The sequence below is a fragment of the Natrix helvetica genome (genome assembly GCF_964273705.1).
Source record: "Natrix helvetica genome assembly, chromosome: 15".
In the NCBI taxonomy this organism is placed as follows: domain Eukaryota; kingdom Metazoa; phylum Chordata; class Lepidosauria; order Squamata; family Natricidae; genus Natrix; species Natrix helvetica.
The window spans coordinates 1,065,411-1,085,765 of NC_138565.1; the positions used below are offsets into that span (position 1 = coordinate 1,065,411).

A 20,355-nucleotide genomic window follows, 5' to 3' on the forward strand; every position below is an offset into this window, starting at 1 on the left:
AGGAGAGGGGCGGGGCGGGAGGAGGACGTCGGCGCCATCTTTGGAACGGGCAGAGGCTGGCCGCGGAGGCCATGTTGGGCAAGGGCGCCAGAGTCAGCCCGAAAGGGACCCTGGAGGTCCTCTAGTCCAGCACCCAGACAAGGTGCGTCGCCTCTTTTTGTAAACCCCCAGTGAATAGAACAGAGAAGAGGAGAAGAGAGAACAGAATAGAATATGGAAAAAAAGACTTATGACTTTTTCCACACTTAAGGCTGGTCTTGTGTCCAAAATTCAGACGCTTGGGCAACTGGTTCATATTTATGACCGTTGCAGCGATCCACTTTTGCAACCTTCTGACAAGCAAAGTCAATGGGTAAGTCCTATTCGCTTAACAACTGGGTTACTGATTTAGCGATTCACTTAACAACTGTGGCAGGGAAAGTTGATAAAATGGGGCAAAACTCACTTAACACAAGTTCCATCCAACCAACCATTTAGCTTGGTTTTAAAATGCCATCAAGCTCCCCCCTTTTTTTAAAAAAAAAAAAAAGTGGTTTCTAAAAATAGAAAAGTATATGCTGATATCCCAACATATACAATACCGCAAACATCCCAAAGATGTTGGTTTTAATGGCCCCTAAATAGCAACCTAATCTGAAGACTTTCATTGAATCATATTCCAGAGAAAAGTAGTTTTGGGGGAGATGAATCACTAAGTGGCATTGTTTTCATTGCCAAGTTTTGACCCAGAAAAAAAGCTAAAATATTAATGAAGGAGAATGAAAAGACTTTCCCCCCCCCATTTCATCAGAGCAGAAACCAAAAGTTGTTTTTTTAATAAATAAAAAAACAACTTTTTTACAATCCTGTTCCCAACAGACACCCACGTACATTTAGGTATGCAATAATAATAATACAGGACGATTGATCAAAGAGAACATTTGTAGCTCAAGGTTGAAATAAGGGGATCTGAGGAAGAGGAGGAGGAGGAGGAGGAGGACTGTGGGGTCCTTGCCGACCCAAGATAACGCCAAGAAGGATATTCATGACCAAGAAGGATAATAATATCACCAGTGTCCATCATTCATTCAGCTTCATTCATTCATCAGTCAGACGTTTGTTAACCCAGCTAGGTAACATCATCAGTCAGACGATCCTATAATATGATGATGTACAATGTGGGAACTAGCGTGCAATGTTGCAAACTTGTCAGCTGCCACTTTCATCGACAGAGAATAACCTGGATTATAAAGCCAGACCAAACCCTGATTTGTGGCCAAACAAAAGAAACGCACAGACGCACACACAGCAATCCACCGAACCAGCTGCAGCTCACAAGGCTTTAATGCAGCAAATAGAAGCGCATGGCCCTCTCATACACGCCTATTTTTAAACGCAGCCAGTAGCTTTCCTGGTTGGCTGGCAGTTCCTTTATCCCTCCACTAGAAAAGGAGAACGAATCAGCTGTTGGAAGAAGCGGCTTTTGGGCTCCGACCAGGAAGGATGATAGATGTTGTGTTGTGAGAAAGCAAAGTTGTAAGTGTCTTTTGACTTTGTGTGTGTGTGTGTGTGCGTAGCCTCTGTTTCTTCTTGCCAGCTGTGGCTTTCGGGCAGGGTTTCCACCTCTGGCGTCACTCCACTCGGCTGCTGAATTAAATCCTCCTTCAAAGATTGGGCTGTGCAACGACAAGATATACTACGAGCAGAAGAGAATATTTGCAGCTCAAGGTTGAACAGGGGTGTCCTTGGTCTCTCTCTGTCACTTTGCAAGGGGGTGAGGGGAGGGGGAGGACAAAGGGATCTGGTGTGAGATGCCCCCATAAACTAAGAGATTTTAGTTTATCGTCTTTTTTCTTCCTGGCTGTTTCCAGCCCTGTTTCGATTGGGAAATTACCTTTGGCTTTTGTACTCCAAACAGGAACGATAATGGAAGTTAGATTTTAATTTGAAAGTTGAATCATTGTGTAGTTGCAGGAACGAAATGCGATGCCCAAAGTTCAGGCTGTAAATGCAATTATTAAACCCACTCTAGTGGAAAGAGTCAGAAGTCAATGGTTTTCTCTCTCTCTCTCTCTCTCTGTCTCTCAAACCTGTTTCAGTCCTCTCTGGGAAGGAATAATTTCGGTTTAATTTGTCCAGGAAATGTGTTGTGCAAACTTGTGTGACTGTTGTTGAGGTTTTTCAGAGCCGGTTGAAATAACCTAGATGCCAGATAAGAATTTGGTAGCTGACAAACATTCCCGTTTTCTGTTCTCGCCTTTCCATTGTCTGGATTTTCTGCAACTCAGATCCAGCTTGATTGTATTGTTTCCTCTTAAGATGTTTACTCTTCTTTCTTGATTTTTCTAATCTTTTTAGAAATCTTTTCCTAATCTTCCTTTGTTTTTCCTTTTTGGGTATCGTTTTGTAGGCTGAATAATCTGGTCTCTGGTTAGCGATAAGGGAAATGAATGGAGAACCTTCAGACTGTTTTCAGAAAGTGTGATATATTTTAAATTGGGTTGCTACAGACCCCATCACTGTTTCTCAACCTTGTCAGCACTAAAGTGTGAGTTGGACTTCAACTCCTAGATCACCCTGAGGAATTCTGGGAGTTCCACACCCCCTCAGACCAGGGGATTCTGGGAGTTGAAGTCCACATGTCTTAAAGTGACTGAAATTGAGAAACCCTGGTTTAATTAGCACTTGAATAAACCTTCTGAAATGAACTGCTGAAAGGACTGGGTTGTATTCCCTTTCTGTTGAGGCTGGGCTGTTCAGTTCTAGCATAGATGGTCTCTTTCACCCTTCTTCCAGTTTTGCATCCTTGCATCCAGTTTTGGTCACCACATTATAAAAAGATGTTGAGACTCTAGAAGAAGCGCAGAGAAGAGCAACCAAGAGGATTAGGGGGCTGGAGGCTAAAACATATGAAGAACGGTTGCAGGAACTGGGTATGTCTAGTCTAGAGAAGAGAAGGACATGATAGCAGTCTTCCAATATTTGAGGGGCTGCCACAGAGAGGAGGGGCTCAAGCTATTCTCCAAAGCACTCGAAGGCCAGACAAGGAAGAATGGATGGAAACTGACCAAGGAGAGATTCAACCTGGAAATAAGGAGGAACTTTCTGACAGGGAGAGCAATCCACGAATGGAACAGAAGTTGCCTTCGGAAGTTGTGGGAGCTTCATCCCTGGAGGCTTTCAAGAGAGACTGGACTGCCATTTCTCCTGCTTGGGCGGGGGGTTGGACTAGATGACCTATAAGGTCCCTTCCAACTCTGTTAATCCGTATCTAAAACAGTCAAGTCACCTTTTGAAGAAAAAAAAGCACATTTGAGATGTCTTGGTTTGTTTTCTTGGCCACCCATGGTATGCACAGAAGATCTTCTCCAACACCAAAATTCAAGAGCATCCACATTTTTGTCCAAAGTCAACAGTCCCTTCTGCTTGCTTTACTAAACCAGGGTTAAACCCTGATTAGTGTGCAAACCTGGTTTAGAAAGGTTGAACTACAGGTGTTGGTTGGGGGGGGGGGGAAATGGGACATTGTGGCTTGTCTCAAATAGAGGAATCCCAACTTAACTGTTGAAGCAAATGTGGGTTTTTTTTGTTTTGTTCCTATTAATGGCCCAAATCCAATACGAGAGGAGAAGATCCCATTAGGCAGAGTGTTAAACATTTGTTTTGTTTTATTTATGCATGAAAAGGTGCAGAGCTCTTTGGACCGCCAGCTGGCCTTGTCGTGGCCTGCCTTTGATTCATAGTCTGTGGAGAACAACTCCGTGTCTGTACTTTGGCTACTATCGTACCAAGGTAGGAAGCACAACTGAATGTTTGTTTGTTTGTTTGTTGGATTTATATGCCGCCCTTCTCCCAAAGGACTCAGGGCGGAGTACAACATAAAAAAAAAAAGATATTACAAAAGTTAAAAAGGAAATTAAATAAAGTATCCAAAACCAAAACCAATTAATATTAACAATAAAATTTTAAAAATTAGATTAAAATTAACAATTAAATTAATCATTTATTTTATTCTGTCCAGGCCAGGCCGGCTTGCTGGAAAAGCCAACTTTTTAGGGCGCGTCGGAAGGACCGGAGTTCGGGGATTATGTGAAGCGGAATTCACAGTCCATTAATAAAAGGGTTTTTTGTCGGGACCAGGAGTTGCCTTCAGGCTCTTGGGAAGCCTCGGTCAAAACACCATGGTTCAGTACCTAGGATTTGTTGCCTCGAAGAGAGGCATCCAAACCTGGCCAATTTCAGACATGTGGACTTCAACTCCCAGAATTCCTTAGCCGGCTGGGGGATTCTGGGGAAGTCCACCTGTTTAATAGTTGCCAACTTTGGAGACCCCTGGCGTAGAGCATGAAATTCACATGCAAGGAGAGAACTGGCACAGCCAGGAAAAATGTTCACCTCCCTGCCACCTTCACTCAAATAGGGGCATTGTAATTCCCCGTAAGGAGGGAACTAGCATGTCAGGAAAAGATTGCAATCTTTCTCCCTGAGGCACTAGCTTTCTCTTCACAGTTTCTCTGTAGAAATTCAGGAGGAAAGCAGGGAATAAGAAGCTGCGGAGAGTCATTGGGAATTGGGCGGCATTTAAATTTAAAGCAACTTTATTCTCTATTTGCAAAACGGAAGAGTTAGAGGGGGTGGGGAGGTGTTGTGCAAGAGAAAAAAGCTCCAGGTGTCTGTCACAGTTTTTGCTTAATTGTTTGTCTAAAGTCCCAAGTCTTGTGAGAAGATTAAGAATCAGCAGCTGAAACGGAGCGGACTTCCATTTCCACAGGGGCCACCTTGAAAGAGCAGTGCAAATTTCTCTGAAGTTTTCTCCCCTTCCAAAAGAGATGCGAAGTTCTCCCCTGTGTGTGTAAGGGCGTGTTTGTGAGCTGCTGTTGGTTGATCTGGATGCCTGGGGTGTGTTTGTTGTGTGACACAGGTTTGTGTTCTTCTGGGTTGCTTGCTCTTTTCAAATTCTACAATTTGGAAAAAAACAACACCTGAGATATTTCCTTGTAACCGAAGCGTGGAAAAAAAACAGGACTTGTGCAACACATTTACGCTTGCACAATTTCCCTAGAACACACTCAGAAGTTAGAATCAAGGGATAGAATCAAGATCACGTGAAGTGTTAGTACCGCTTTATAAATCCTTGGTGAGGCCACACTTGGAAGATGGCATTCAGTTTTGGTCACCACGATGTAGAAAAGATGTGGAGACTCTAGAAAAAGAGTGCAGAGAAGAGCAACCAAGAGGATTAGGGGACTGGAGGCTAAAACATATGAAGAAGGGTTGCAGGAACTGGGTATGTCTAGTTTAGGCAGGAGGTTGGACTAGAAGATCTCCAAGGTCCCTTCCAATCTGCTATTGTATTGTAAGTTCTGCTGCATTTCTCTGGAATTTTCCTTGGCTCTGATTTTCTTCCAGGATGTTTTTCCGACTTTAAAGACCGGCCTCTCCCTTGCATCTCTGAGTGGTCTCCTTTCTAAGGGTTGACAGTACTGATTGGGCCTTCGGGGATCGGCTACATTTGCAAGGAAGGGAAAAACAACTACCAGGCAGTCTTCGGTTTACGACCAAAATTGGGGCCGGAATTAGTTGCTAAGCAATGTGGTAGTTAAGTAAGTTACGCCAGATGGACATTTTTTAAAATTAAAGCTGTTAAGTGAGTCACTGCAGTTGTTATGCAAAACATGCGGTTGTTAAGGGAATCCAGCTTTTCCCGTTGACGGTGTTTGATGGGGAAGGTCTCACATGACCTGGAAGGATGCAAACCTCTTAAATATATGCTTGTTTCCCAAGCACCCAAATTCTCATTATTGCAAGGGGATGCTGCAACATTCGATAAGTGTGAGGACTTTTTCCAGCACGGTCATAACTATGAACGGTCGTAAGCCGAGGGCTACCTGAAGAAGGGCTTAGCTGGGGTTGGTCAGCCCACGGTATGGAGTTATTCACCATCGGTTCCTTATTTTTAATCTAGGAAAAAATGGCCAAAGCAATTCACGCCCGGCGGTTGGAAGGTGTGGACCAGAATATCTGGTAGGCAGTTTGTAGTTTGCTTCTTCGGGAAAGGTTTAAGGTTTCTTTAAGGGAGGCCCAAGGACCCCCATCGTCTCCCCGGGACCCTCTGAGGCACCCACAAAATCCAAATTATTTGTCAGAGAGGGAAGACAATTTACAAAAATGTAAAACCATCCCATTCTTCATGGAAAATAAGGTTTTCCATGAACAGCATCCATTTTAATGTTGACCATCGTGGATTTCATATTTATTTATATCCTGCCTTTTGTTACTATTTTTTAAATAAATAATCCAAGGTGGCAAACCTATCGAAAACACCTTCCTCCTCCCATTTTCCCCACAACAACTCTGCGAGGTAGGCTAGGCTGACAGAGGGGATGGCCCAAGGGCCCCAGTTGGCTTTTATGGCCGAGGCAGGACTAGAACTCAGGACCTCTGGCTTTTTAGCCTGGTTGGTGCCTTAACCATCAGGCCAAGGTTATGCCAATTTTTAAAATGATTTTTATCTCCTTAGGGTGGAATTTTCCCGACTAGCGGCTACTCACAAGGCAGTGAATTTGGGTCAAGGTTTCCCCAATTTCTCCCCGCCGGATTTCATCAAGAAAGCCTACGTGGAAGCGATCAGCGGAGAAAACACCAAGCTGCACCAATACACGCAGGCCTTTGTACGTGAAACCTCTGCCTTCCCTGCACAAATGACGTGCTGCCAAAAATGGGTGAAGTTTGTTTCTGGTTAACCGTCTGGGACAAATTTGGGCGCTGTGATGTGGTTCTTGACTCTCTGAGGCTCCTGGCCAAGTAATGAAGATATGGGCCTGGCAGCTCTCCAAGCCAGAGAAGGTCTGTGACCGTGAATCCTCCCTTGAAAGACTTTGCTGGAGGTGAATGAGCAGAATCCACAGTCAATTAATAAAAGGGGTTTTTGTGGGGACCAGGAGTTTGCTTCAGGCTCTTGGGAAGAAACCTCGGTCAGAACAAAATCCGCCAGGGTCATGTGACTGCATTTTGGGCACTCAGCATCTGGCAAACATTTAGGGCCATTTGTTGCACCCAGGAATCCCAAAGATTTACGATGTTTTTTCTTTTCAGACTTTCGGTCCCAACAGGAAAAGGATCCTTGATTATTTTCTGATTTTTTTTTCCCACAGGGGCATCCGCGATTGGTGGAGATCCTGGCTCGTTTCTTTGGGAAGCTGCTCCAGAGAGACCTGGACCCCCTGAAGAACGTGATGGTGACAGTGGGGGCGTACGAAGCTCTCTTCTGCTGCTTCCAGGCCCTGGTGGACGAGGGGGACGAGGTAATTGATGGGGTGCCCATCCATCCCCCTTCAGTGAAGTGGGGGTCCGGGGTTTCAATCACGGTGGGCAGGGAGCAGCGGACTCGACTGAACCATTGAAGGAGGCATCTCAGCTGCTTTTACTGGGCTTCGTTTGCTCAAGCTGGCAGTTGCTTCTCCCAGGCTGTCCCCTTTCCAGGGCTGCATGGACTTCAGCTCCCAGAATTCCCTTGCTGCTAGCTAGGGTGTTTGAAAGTGGGTGTCGCTGTGTTTGAAAATGGGTGAACGTGGGAGCCTAAAAGCTATCTCTGTGTTAGAGTGTATTTGTGTGATAAGATAGCGTGCCAGTCCTTGATTCAATTAAACACCAAATCCCCTCTTGGTTTTCTCTAGGTGATTATAATTGAGCCGTACTTTGACTGCTATGAGCCCATGACCAAAATGGCAGGGGGGAGACCCGTCTTTGTACCCCTCCGGCTGGTGAGTGAATGCCCACTAATGGGTCACCTAAATAAGGAAGGGGAGGACACATTTCAGATTTAAGGGCATTGATGGTCTGTGGGAAAGACCTTGGGGGGTTGCCAGGGGAACGGATAAGAGCCTCTTAGCCTTTAGCTGTATAATGGGTGGAGAAAAAGGCTCAATTATGGAACCCTCCCGAGTTTCTCAGGCTGTAAAAGAGACGGTGGGAGATTTGCACTTTCAGATTAAATGAATGAATCTGGAGGGCACTCGGTCGTTCACCAATGTCCTTTTTCTCTCTGCTCCAGAAAGTTGCCAAAGGGGAAAAGCTGGCATCCAGCAGAGACTGGCAACTTGATCCAGCCGAACTGGAGGCAGCGTTCACCAAACGAACCAAAGTTCTGGTTTTGAATTCTCCCAACAACCCTTTGGGGAAGGTAATGGTGCATTCTCTGCCATTGTAATATGGCCATCAGGGGGGGGGGGGTGTATTTAAATCATAGACTCCTAGGGCTGGAAGGGACCTTGGAGGTCTTCTACTCCAACCCCCTGCTCAAGCAGGGAACCCTAAACCCGGATGGCGACCCTCTCTGTGGGCATGCATGCCATCACCAGCTGCTCTTCGTGGGTGCCGGGAAACAGCGTTTTTGGCTGTTTTTCGGGCTATTTTGGGGGCTGTTTTGCAGGCTATTTGGGGGGCTGTTTTGCAGGCCATTTTTCAGGTAAAAAACAGCCCCAAAACGGCCTGAAAATGGCCTGAAAAATGGCCCCCATGCATGTGCCATCCGGCTGGTCTTCAGCTTTTCGGTGCTCTGGCCTGCACACAGGCATGTACACAGGCTCCAGTTTGGCCACTGGGTGCTGATAAGGTTTGCCCTCGCTGCCCTCGAGCGCTTCAGACAAACGGACGTCCAATTTCTCCTTAAAAACCTCCAGTGTTGCAGCCCCCACAAAGTCTGGAGTCTTTGCCCGTTCAGTTTTTATCAAATGGAGAAGCTGGAAGGGGAGCGTAATTGGAGCGCCTGGGCCAGGTCCAGCCCACCTTCCAGGGTGGTGGTTGTTGTTGTTGTTGTTGTGACAGTTGCGTTAGTCCCTCTGTGCCCTGCAGGTTTTCAGCAGAGCAGAAATGGAGCTCATTGCGGGGCTGTGCGTCAGGCACGACGTGATCTGTTTCAGCGACGAAGTCTACGAGTGGCTGGTTTACGACGGAAATGAGCACGTGAGGATGGGTAAGGACCTCCGACTCTGAGGGTCTTCCCACGAGTGTCCTTGGGTGAAGAGACGGGATGCTCCTTCCTCTCTCTCTCTGTTTTATAGCCAGCTTGCCAGGAATGTGGGAGCGGACGGTGAGCATCAGCAGCGCTGGGAAATCCTTCAGTGCCACGGGATGGAAGGTGAGGGGCCTGGCGTGGCGGTTCGCAACGTTTTAGGGTGGGTCTTGCACACAGGGAGGCCTTCGGTTCCATGCATCACAACTTGCTCTCACTGAAATGTAGAAAGCGACAGATCTACAGTTAGCGCTCGAACCACAGCCACCATTGGGCTCAAAACCTCCGTGGCTAAGCAAGACAGTTGCGAAGTGACTTTTGCCCCTTTTACAACCTTCCTTGGCTCAGTCGCTAAGTGAATCGCTGCCGTTGTTTAATTAGAGATGTGGTCCTTAAGTGAATCTGGCTTCCCCGTGGACTCTGCTTGTCCGACGGTCACCAAAGTCCTTTTTCCTCTCCCTGTCCTAACCGAAAGCCCTACCAGTTGTGGGGCTGCAGCAGAGGGAGGAAAGAGCCGTGGGTTGCCGACCTAGGAATATAATAGCCAAGGAGGTGAAGAAGAAAGACGAAAGATACGAAATAATCCTCTGTCCTCTTTCGTCTCAACAGGTGGGCTGGGCCATTGGGCCCCAACGCCTCTTAAAGCACCTGAGAACCGTTCACCAAAATTCCATCTACCACTGTGCCACGGCGGCTCAGGTAAGCGGACAGGGCCGGCCTTTGCTGGCTTGACCACCGGACGCTGGCTTGCTGCCCCATCGTTCTCTCTCTCGCCCTTTGCTTCAGCAGGAGGCTGTGGCCCATGGGCTTGAAGAAGAGCTGGGGCGCCTCGGCAAGCCTGAGAGCTATTTTGTGCAGCTGCCCCAAGAGCTTCAGCGGAAACGGGACCTGCTGGTGGAGAGCCTGGTCTCCGTGGGCATGAAACCCATCGTGCCAGAGGGCACCTACTACCTGATAGCCGACCTCTCGACGTTTAGTGAGTTTGCCCCCAGCCACGCCAAACGTCCCGGGGATGGCAGGGACTTCAGTAAGCAGGCAGGGGAGGCTGGCAGGGGCTGTCCCATCCTTTGTCTTCTCTTCCAGAAATCGATTTGCCCCCTTCGGAAGAACCCTACGATTTTCGTTTTGCAAAATGGATGATTAAGAACAAGGTGAGCGGAGACTGCGCGGGGGGTCTCTCTCAGCACCCAGGACCCCTCATTTCAACCCTGAGCCCCAAATAATCCCCCCTTACTGGGGCTCTAAAGCTTCACTTGGAAGGTTTTTACCAGCTGGCTCTTGTTACAGTCCCAGAAGGTGAACAAAATACAGAAGAACAGAGTTGGAAGGGACCTTGGAGGTCTTGTAGTCCAACCCCCTGCTCATTTTGGCTGTTCAGTCTCTTCTTAAAAAACTCCAGGAATGGAGAGCACCCACAACCTCTGGAGGGAAGCCATCCCACCGATGAATTGTTTTCACTGTCAGTAAATGTCTCCTTAGTTCTAGAATGGATCTCGCCTTGATTGTTGTTGTTAGTTGCGAAGTGGTGTCCGACCCATCGAGACCCCATGGACAACGTCCCTCCAGGCCTTCTTGTCCTCTCCCATCCTCTCCCGTCCATTGAAGCTCAGGCCGACTTCTTTGGTGACTCCATCCAGCCCCCTCCTTCTCTGTCGTCCCCTTCTTCTTCTCTTGCTCTCCATCGTTCCCAGCATGAGGTTCTTCTCCAGGGAGTCCTTCTTCCTTCTCATTAGGTGGCCAAAGTCTTTGAGTTTCCTCTTCAGGATCTGGCCTTCTAAAGAACACTCAGGGTTGATCTCTAGGACTGACCGGTTGGATGGCCTTGCAGTCCAAGGGACTCAATGCAGGAGTCTTCTCCAGCACCACAGTTCAAAGGCCTCCATTCTTTGGTGCTCAGCCTTCCTTATGGCCCAACCTTCTCAGCCATCCATTGCAACTGGGAAAACCGTAGCCTAGACTAGGCGCACTTTTGTTGACGGAGGGGGTGTGTGTGTCTGCTTTTTAGTCTGCTGTCTAGTAATAATTCAATTCTAAAACATGCATCCAGAGGAAGTGGAATAAATGTTTGTTTGTATAATTTATTTGCCTCCCATCTCCTATCCAATGACTCTCAGCATCTTACAACATAAAAAAATGTTCCTTTATTAATGTTTTATTCTGAACTGGGAAAATTTTGCCCCATTTCTCTCTCTCTCTCTCTCTCTCTCTCTTTGAAAGGTAAACCTCATTTTTAGGGACGATGGACAAGAAGACATTGCAACTTCCCAAACTGCCTTTTGAGTGGAACTCATAAAGTGGCTGATACTTTAATGATCCTAACATAGAATAAATTCTGCTCTCAGTTCTTTTTTTGCCTTTTGTGCTGACTTTTCATGTCCTTCCCCTACAGCAACTGGCTTCCATCCCTGTCTCTGCTTTCTACAGTCTCCCGCAGAAGAAGAATTTTGACCATTTTCTGCGTTTCTGCTTTGCAAAGGTAAAGTTATCCAGGGGGGGCGGGGGGGGGGCGGTGAACAACAAATAATGTTTAAAAGTTACTTTTTCAGTCTGGGTTTCAAAGCAGAGTAGAAAGAAAGAGCTTCTTGGAATTGTGGGATTTTGTTTTAACCAATATACAAGTAGAGTCTCCACTTACAAATAATTCATTTAGTGACCGTTCAAAGTTACAACAGCAGTCAAAAAAGTGGCATTCAACCGACCATTCCTCGCACTTATGACTGTTGCAATATTTCCATGTTCCCGTGATCAAAATCTTCCCTTCCCTTTTTTCATCCATTTACTTCCTTCCTTTCTCCTTTCCCTCTGCCTTTTCCCTGTCCTAATCCTAATCCTGTTTCACGTTTAGTTTATCACTTTTTCAAAACAATGATTCCATAAAAAATGTATATTTTATTTTTTAAAAGCTCATCCTTTTTCCTTTCCACCTTTTAGGAGGATTCGACCTTGGAAGCCGCCGGGGACATCTTGAAGGAATGGAGCCAGGAAAGGCAAAACCAGTGAAGCATCAAAGCCCCGGGGAGAGAAGCCGAGGCAAGCGTTGGGAACCTTTAGGCCACCTGCCCTACGGGGGAGGCTGATTTCCTGGGCAATTTGAGGCTGATCTCCTTTCCTCCTCCCTCTGCAGGGTCTGTGAGGCTCCCGGCCAGCTGGTCTTCCAAAGCCTCAGCAAGATGATGGGGGCTGCCACTCAGCCCAGTGGCGATACAGTTCACACCCCTGGAGATGCTGAAAACCTCCCAAGGGTTGCTGCTTTCTCAGGGTGTCAAGTTTTAATTAAAATTGCACTCCGTGCTGCTTGTCTGCAGAGCGTTTGTTCCGAGCTATGTGTAGACTCCTAGGGCTGGAAGCAGAGGTAGGATTCAGACGGCTCTGACCACTTCTGGAGAACCGGTAGAGGAAAGTTTGAGTAGTTTGGAGAACCGGCAAATGCCCCCATCTATTCTCTGCCTCCCGAGTCCCAGTTGATCAGGAGAGAATGGGGATTTCGCAGTATCCTTCCCCTACCACGCCCACCAAGCCAGGCCACGCCCAAAGAACCTGTAGCGAAACGTTTTTGAATCCCACCACTGTCTGGAAGGGACCGTAAATCTCATGCACAGAGCAACAGTTCGGGAGGTTGGGCTTCCCTCTCATTCCCACGATCAATTTTAACCTGCAGGGGTTGCCTGCCAGACCACAGGAGCCAGCATTGCTTGGATGCATCAACGGAAGAGGCGATGCTCACCTTTCATGGTTACCTGAACAACTTTGCAAGGGTTTCGTGATCATGCGCTAGGTCAGACTCAACCCAAATGGTTTCAGCCAGGTTCACGCCACCATGCGTGGTTAGGAGGTTGCTTGAACCTGGACGTTTGAACGCTCTTGGCACTTACACACCGGGCACATTTTTAAGCCTGAGGTTTCAATACCCTGCCCGAGTAACTTGGAAATGTTACTTGGAGTTACTGTCAAGGGTTAGTCTTTGCTCCACAAAAATGCAAAGCAAGAGAACCCCCCCCCGCCCCCCCCTCATTTAAGTGTTCCTTTTATTGAATAAAAAGGAACACTTCCCCTCCTCCCCAAATAGCTAAATGAGTTTTTTTTAAAAACACAAGCAGAAAAATCACACAAAAACTGCCTTAAAACCTACAGGGACACCAGAAAAGAAAGAGAGGGAGTGGGGAGGGAGAGAGAAGAAAGAAAGAGAGAAGGAAAGAAAAGAAGGGAGAAAACAATAGAGGGAGGAGGAAAAGAAAGGAAGGAATAAAGGAAAAAGAAAAGGAAGAGGAAAGAAAAAGATAAAGCAAGAGAGAGAGAGAGAAAGAAAGGAAAAGAAAGAACAATAGAGGGAGTAGGAAAAGAAAGGAGGGAATAAAGGAAAAGGAAGAGGAAAGAAAGAAAAGAAAATAGAGAAGAAAGGAAATCCAACCTCGCTAACTCCCATCTATGCAGCCGGATGGCCCACTCTATATTTCCAGCAATCTAGGGCTCCTTCCCGCTCCACCCAATCAGGGCTGCTTCCGGTAGTTGCAGGGCCCGGGATTGGCTGGCTGCAACATGGCGGAGCGCGGCGGGGCGAAGCGCGTGCGGGAGGTGAACGCGGGGACGGATTAACGGGGGTGGGAGGGGGGGCGCTGGTAGACTGCTCCTGGGCAGGGAGGCTCTATGCGGTGGTGCTGAACGGAAGAGTTTCACGCCGGCGTTTGAATCCTCTTGGCTGAGAATTTGTAACAATGGATTCTGATTGATTGGATTGGTGGATTTGATTGATGGATTGATCCCTTTTATTTATTCAATTTTTATCCCACTTTTATTATTTCATAGTTTTGCTCTTTTAACCTGGGTTCAGCATGTTTTGCCAACCCATCTTAAAAGACAGGGTGTGGGGGAAGGCTTCAGGTTTTACGTTTTCTACACCAGGCAGATTAGCAAAACAGGGATATTGAAGGACTTCAGATGGTAAACAAGAGATCAGTAAGAAATATAATAAATCCATGTTTTCCATACTTGGGAAGCCAGCTAAGAAGAGGCAGCTCTGTTCTGGTGGGGTTACTAGAAGCATTTGGGCAACAGAATAAGGGAAACAATTGGGGAACAATTGTGGAACAAGGGTTTGCTAATTAGCCTCCGTCTTTCAAACTGACCAAGCCTCTGCACTAATTTTCTAGGGAAAAGAAGAGAAGGTTGATTGGCGCAAATGGAAACAACAAAGTAAGATCTGATTTTTAAAAGACTTTTTTTTAAAGAGCTAAAAAAGTTCTGTATAACATTTGTGTCATAAAACTAGAAGGCTACAATCTTTAGAGCCAAAAACTATGAATAAGTGAATTTTTCCTTTTAAATTCTACGATAAAAAGGTGGGAAATGTGCCAGATCTGATTGTCCTGTTATCCAATTCTACACCTGGTTTACACACATAGGTAGCTTTACTATAGCTTGTTCAATAAAATACCATTGCTTGGATCCAGACAAATTTCAGCCCACGCTAACCCAGTCAAAACTAGAACCAATTTACCTTAATTTTATCTAATTTGAAAGGAGATTAGTATTTGAATTGATGGCTAGGTCAGCCCATTGCCCCAAGCCATGGTTTATCTAGCTATGGTTTAATGAATAAAGTATGATGGGCTGGGTTGGCACAAGGAGCCTTGCCCTAAACCAGGGTGGGTGAACCATCGTGGGAGAGTTTGCTCAACGAGGGTGGGTGAACCATCGTGGGAGAGTTTGCTCAACGAGATGGACAATACTGTGATGTTGATGGCCCATTTCTTCCCCGTCCGAATTTCTTCTCTGTTCCAGAAAAAGAAGAGAAGAAAAAATGGAAAGAGATAAAACTATTGAAGAAGCTGGAGAAGGAGAAAGCCCGAGAGCTGATGGAGAGAGAGAGAGAAGAAGCAAAGCCAACGGAGGAAAAAGGTAGGAAAACTATTTTGGGTATCGGACTAGGAACGAGAAAAGTTGGGTTCAGACAGACATCTTGGGCCAAGAGTGGTCAAGTGTATTTTCATTGCATGGTGGATTGAGGGTTAATCCTAGTTAGGTTTGTTTTCCTTTTGTTGGTTTCTCCTTTTCTTGATCAACAGCACAAAAATCAGAAACTGAATTAATAAATACAGTAATATTAGATTAGATAAAAAGTGTCTGTTTAGGGCACCGATGAAGCTGCTGGCCCAGAAGCCAGGAGACGGTGAGTTGAGCTGACGGTGAATCCTCAGAAGGTGGTTGTTGTGGGGAAAATAGGAGGAAAAGGGGGCATTAAGTACGTTCAGACGAAAGAGAAGGAAGGAGGGAGAAAGAGGAATGGAAGGAATGCTTCTTTTGGGGGTGGGGTGTGAGTGGAATTGCTTTTTCCTAACTTCTCCCTTTCTTTCCCAGGGCGGCACTACACAGTCAGCGTGGCTGTCCCCGGCTCAATTCTAAGTAATGCGCAGTCTCCTGAGTTGCGGACGTATCTGGCCGGACAGATAGCCCGTGCCTGTGTCGTCTTCTGCGTGGACGAAATTGTGGTGTTTGACGAACAAGGAGAAAATTCCAAGTAAGCGGGTGGCCCCACTTTCATTCCGATTTGTCCTGTTTTGTGTGGAGTTTTGCGTGACTTTTGCCGCTTGCCTTTCAGGACCATCGAAGGCGAGTTCCAGGGGGTCAAGGGCAAAGGCCAGGCCTGCGTCCAGCTAGCTCGGATCCTTCAGTACCTGGAGTGCCCACAGTAAGTCATCCTGCCAAGGCTGCCCGGTTCAAAAGGGGCCAAAACAAGGTGCAATCATGACCTTGGGCCTTTTAGCTTGCTTACTCTGTCTGTCTGTCTGTCTGTCTCACCTGGCATTGGCATCCTTCAGTCGCCAGAGGCTCTGGTATCCCTGCGACAGGCCTTCTGTGCTCTTCTTTCTTGAACAGGTACCTAAGGAAGTCTTTTTTCCCCAAGCATCAGGACCTGCAGTTTGCTGGTGAGTCCTGGATTCCGCTTTCCTCCTCATGTAGTCTTACCCGAAAGATGTGGTGGACTTCAGCTCCCAGAATTCCCCAGCTGGCAGAAAACATGGCCAAACGGGATCAGGGAGCTACGGGATTTGTTTATTTGCTTGTTGGATTTATTTGGCTGCCAACCACGGTAACTGTAGGCGGCTTACAGCGTTAAAAAGAATAAAACTATACGAAGCCTACAAGGCTAGTCCTCGACTTACAACAGTTCATTTAGTGACTGTTCAAAGTTACATCTGAAAAGAGTGACATGACCATTTTTCACACTTAACGACTGTCGCAGCAGTCTCATGATCATGGGATCTACATTCGGACATTTGACAACTGGTTCGTATTTATGACGGTCGCAGTGTCCCGGGGATCATGTGATCCCCTTTTGCGACCGTCAGACAAGCAAAGTCAATTGGAAAGCCAGATTCATTTAACAACCGTGTTACTCACTTTAACAATGGCAGTGATTCACTTAACAACTGTGGCAAGGAAGGTCGTAAAATGGGGAAAATTCACATAACAACAGATATTATCCACAGAAATTTGGGGCTCAGTTGTGGTTATAAGTTGAGGATTACTTGGATGAGAAATTGCCTTTGTTTTGTAGAAATGTCTTTTTAATGTTTAAAATCTGTTACACGGATCATTTCAGGGCTCTTGAACCCTCTGGACAGCCCACACCACGTCCGAATGGACGAAGAGTCGGAATATCGGGAAGGGGTCGTTCTGGCCCGGCTTACCAAGCCTGGCCGAGGGTCTTTCGTGAACTGTGGGATGCGGAAGGTAATTCGTGGAGGCTGAACTGGGTCAGAATAACTGAGCGCCGGCTGTCCTGTCCGTCTTCTCTGCCTTCCTTGAGATCAATGGGGGACATTCTGTGATGGGGCAGCTGCTCAGCCAATGACTGGCCGAGTGGGAGGCTGCAACTGATTGTTTGGCTGGTTTGACAGACAGACAGATGACATGGATGGACAGATGGAGAGAGATGATTGACCACAGATAGGGACGTGGTGGTTCAGTAGCTAAGACCCTGAGCTTGTTGATCAGAAAGGTCGGCAGTTCGAATCCCTAGTGCTGTGTAATGGAGTGAGCTCCCGTGACTCGTCCCAGCTTCTGCCAACCTAGCAGTTCGAAAGCACATAAAAAATGCAAGTAGAAAAATAGGAACCACCTTTGGTGGGAAGGGAACAGCGTTCCGTGCGCCTTCGGCGTTGAGTCATGCTGGCCACAGGACCACGGAGACTTGTATTCGGACAGCGCTGGCTCTTCGGCTTAGAAACGGGAGATGAGCACCGCCCCCTAGAGTCGGGAACAACTAGCATATATGTGCAAGGGGAACCTTTACCATTATGGGGAGGAAGGTAGAAAGAGAGACACACACACACACACAAACACACATGGATGGATGGATGGATGGATGGATGGATGGATGGATGGATAGAGAGACGGACCAGTTGGTTTGACTGCTGTGCCCAGACCAACTGATGCTCCATGCTGGTCTTCTTTTCCTACAGGAGGTCAAGATAGACAAACAATTGGAAGCTGGCCTTCGTGTCACCGTGCGCCTGGATGAAAAGCAGAATGCAGGTACGGTTCGACAAGTCCTCGTCTCGGCTTAGAAACTCAAATCAAAACTTCTGACCGGCCCTGACTCCTTTCTCTTTCAGAGAGCAAAACGCAGAAGGGAGTTGTTGTGTCGTCACAAAATCCCCGCACCATCTCTGGCCTTTACTGGGGCTACAGCGTCCGACTGGCTTCGTGTCTGAGTAAGTCTGCGTGAACTTTTTCTCTCTCCGTAAAATCTTTACCCAAAGCTGGGAACAGGAAAAAAGGAACTGAATGCCAAAGGATCCTTTTAGGGGAGATTTCTGAGAATACAATATGTAAAAATACATATTGTAAAAATGTTTGGTGGGAAGGTAACAGCGCCTTTGCCGTCGAGTCATGCCGGCCACATGACCACGGAGACGTCTTCGGACAGCGCTGGCTCTTGGGCTTTGGAACGGAGATGAGCACCACCCCCTAGAGTTGGGAACGACTAGCACAGATGTGCGAGGGGATCCTTTACCTTTACCTTTACCTTACTTCTGGTCTTCAGCAAAACTGCACATTTGTTCCCTTAACAATCACACAATTTGCTTTAACAACTGTAGTGTTAAAAGACATCAGAGGTGACATGAGAGGCTCCATGATAGGCATATGTCGAGGACTATAATATAGTAAGGGGTTTTATTTTGTTTCAGGTTTTGTTACCTGCTCTTTGCATGAGGGGGCTCCCAGGACAAAAGTTACTTGTTTATATTTATTTATGGCTGACACGAAAGCGCCATGCATTCAAATTTTGAGGGAATGAATGGCTTCTGCCTTGGGGATATCAGAGTATAAACTGCACTTTCAAAAGTTGTATTTCTTCCTTACCAGGTGCTGTCTTTGCTGAATCCCCATTCAAGGATGGCTACGATCTCTCCATTGGAACCTCGGAGCGTGGATCCTCCATAGATGAAGCCACTCTACCTGCCTTCAGGTAGCCACAGTGAATTTCCTGTGTTATGTTTTATGCTAAAACTGTTGCAAGAATTAGGGAAAAGGAAAAGGGGCTGCCACAGGGAAGAGGGGGGTCAACCGAATTTTCCAAAGCACCCGAGGACAGGACCAGAAGCCACGGAGGGAAGCTAGTCAAGGAGAGAAGCAACCTGGAATTAAGGAGACATTTCCTGACGGTGAGAACAATTAAGCTTCCCTCCAGAAGTTGTGGATGCGCCACGGCTGGAAATTTTGAGACAGCCATTTGTCCAGAACGTTTCCTGCTTGAGCAGGGGGTTGGATTAGAAGACCTCCAGGGTCCTTCGTAGATCCTGTCTCTGCCCTGTAGGAGCTGGAGACAGCCTTCCTGTGACCCCTTCTCTCCTTGTCTCTTCCTGGCAGTCATGCTTTAATCGTCTTCGGCGGTGTGCAGGGCCTTGAAACTGGAGTGGATGCAGATCCCAACCTGGATGTCAGCGACCCTAGTACCTTGTTCGATTTGTATTTGAACACCTGTCCGGGGCAAGGAAGCCGCACCATCAGGACGGAGGTAAGCCAGGGTTGTGTTGTGGCCCACCAGGCAACTGGGTAGGGAAGCTTTCAATCTGAAAGCTTCCCCCCCCCCCAGTTGAAAGTTCAAGATCTTGACCCCCCACACCCACAAGTCCATCCCATGGTGCACTCTCCCACTGCCATGCTGGCAGCTTCCACCCATCCAGTTCCGGCCAGGTGCAGAGGTTCAAAGACAAAGGATGACCTTGGCTTTCCAGAAAGAATTTTGTTATGGCTACATAGCATCTCACTCCGTACAATCCCCCCCCCCAATTTTCCCACCATAGAAAATGCCTAGTGGAATAAAGAGAAAGTGTGGCAGGCCAGAGACCCAAAAGAAAAGATGGCTGCAGGCCTGATATATTATAGGAGAGAGAAGTGATCCTTTTAATCCAGCGGCTGACTTCAGATCTTTCCCGGGTCTTTGTAGGAAGCCCTCCTGGTCTCTCTCTCGGCGCTGAGGCCCAAGATTGATGCAGCGGCTAAGAAAGGACGAAGTGGGAGCTGAGTGCCAGTTGTGAGTGAGCCCCCCACCCCCCAATGGATGGTGGTGAGGCCAACAAGGAAGAAGAGAAGCAAAGCTGTTTTTGCTACGGATTCAAATAATCCCTTGGGTGGGGAACAAATGCACGAGGGCCGGTCCAGCTGCCTAAATGGACCCACTGGGGCACCCTGGGAGGGGGTGTCGAGATGGTGGCACCCATGAACCCACGGGGTTTAAGACGGATCATAGAACAAAGTTCTTAAATTTGGCAACTCGACAAGGTGTGGACTTCAACTCCCAGCATTCTGCAGCTCCTTTCCCTTCAAAAAGTGGAGGGGCCACACCTCCATTTGATTCGTGTTGGTGTGTTTTTAAAGTTACTTATAACAACGGGGGGACCGCAACCCCCTCCCTCAAACCAGAAACTGCAGTTGAAGCTGGAGGAAGGGGGGTTGCTCCATCCTCTCCGTCGGTGGGAAAAAATGTTTTTTAAAGGATTATTTACAGCTATAGAGCACGGCAAACCAAGACAAACTAGACACAGCAACAGTTTTTTTCCCCAAACACCATCATTCTGTTAAACAATTCATTCCCTCCCCACTGTCAAACTATTCACTAAGGCTGCATTAGTATTACTATTAATCTTCTCATCCTCCCTATCACCCATCTCCTCCCACTTACAACTGCAGGTCTGTAACTTTTTTGCTTGCATCCTTGCAATTTATAGTTTCCTGATTGCTTATTTGTACCCTGTGACTGCCATTAAATGTTGTACCTTATGATTCATGACGAATGTATCTTTTTATGTCCACTGAGAGCATCAGCACCAAAGAGAAATTCCTTGTGTGTCCAATCA

The 20,355-nt window shown here is 47.1% G+C and overlaps 1 protein-coding gene across 1 annotated transcript; it reads left to right on the forward strand.

Annotated features, from left to right (window-relative positions):
* Positions 1-116: 116 nt before the first annotated feature.
* On the forward strand, positions 117-20,281 carry LOC309399350 (uncharacterized protein). The gene is made up of 27 exons (XM_081967086.1): positions 117-352; positions 3,666-3,771; positions 5,945-6,003; positions 6,500-6,650; positions 7,134-7,283; positions 7,656-7,742; positions 8,033-8,161; positions 8,833-8,953; positions 9,042-9,118; positions 9,602-9,691; positions 9,779-9,968; positions 10,076-10,143; positions 11,382-11,468; positions 11,924-11,988; positions 12,117-12,234; positions 13,499-13,564; positions 14,140-14,182; positions 14,771-14,887; positions 15,347-15,506; positions 15,588-15,677; positions 15,866-15,915; positions 16,593-16,723; positions 17,455-17,527; positions 17,608-17,706; positions 18,362-18,464; positions 18,866-19,013; positions 19,446-20,281. The coding sequence occupies exons 1-27, from the start codon at positions 300-302 to the stop codon at positions 19,521-19,523; spliced, it is 2,709 nt and encodes a 902-aa protein (XP_081823212.1). The 5' UTR covers positions 117-299; the 3' UTR covers positions 19,524-20,281.
* The last annotated feature ends 74 nt before the right edge of the window (positions 20,282-20,355 follow it).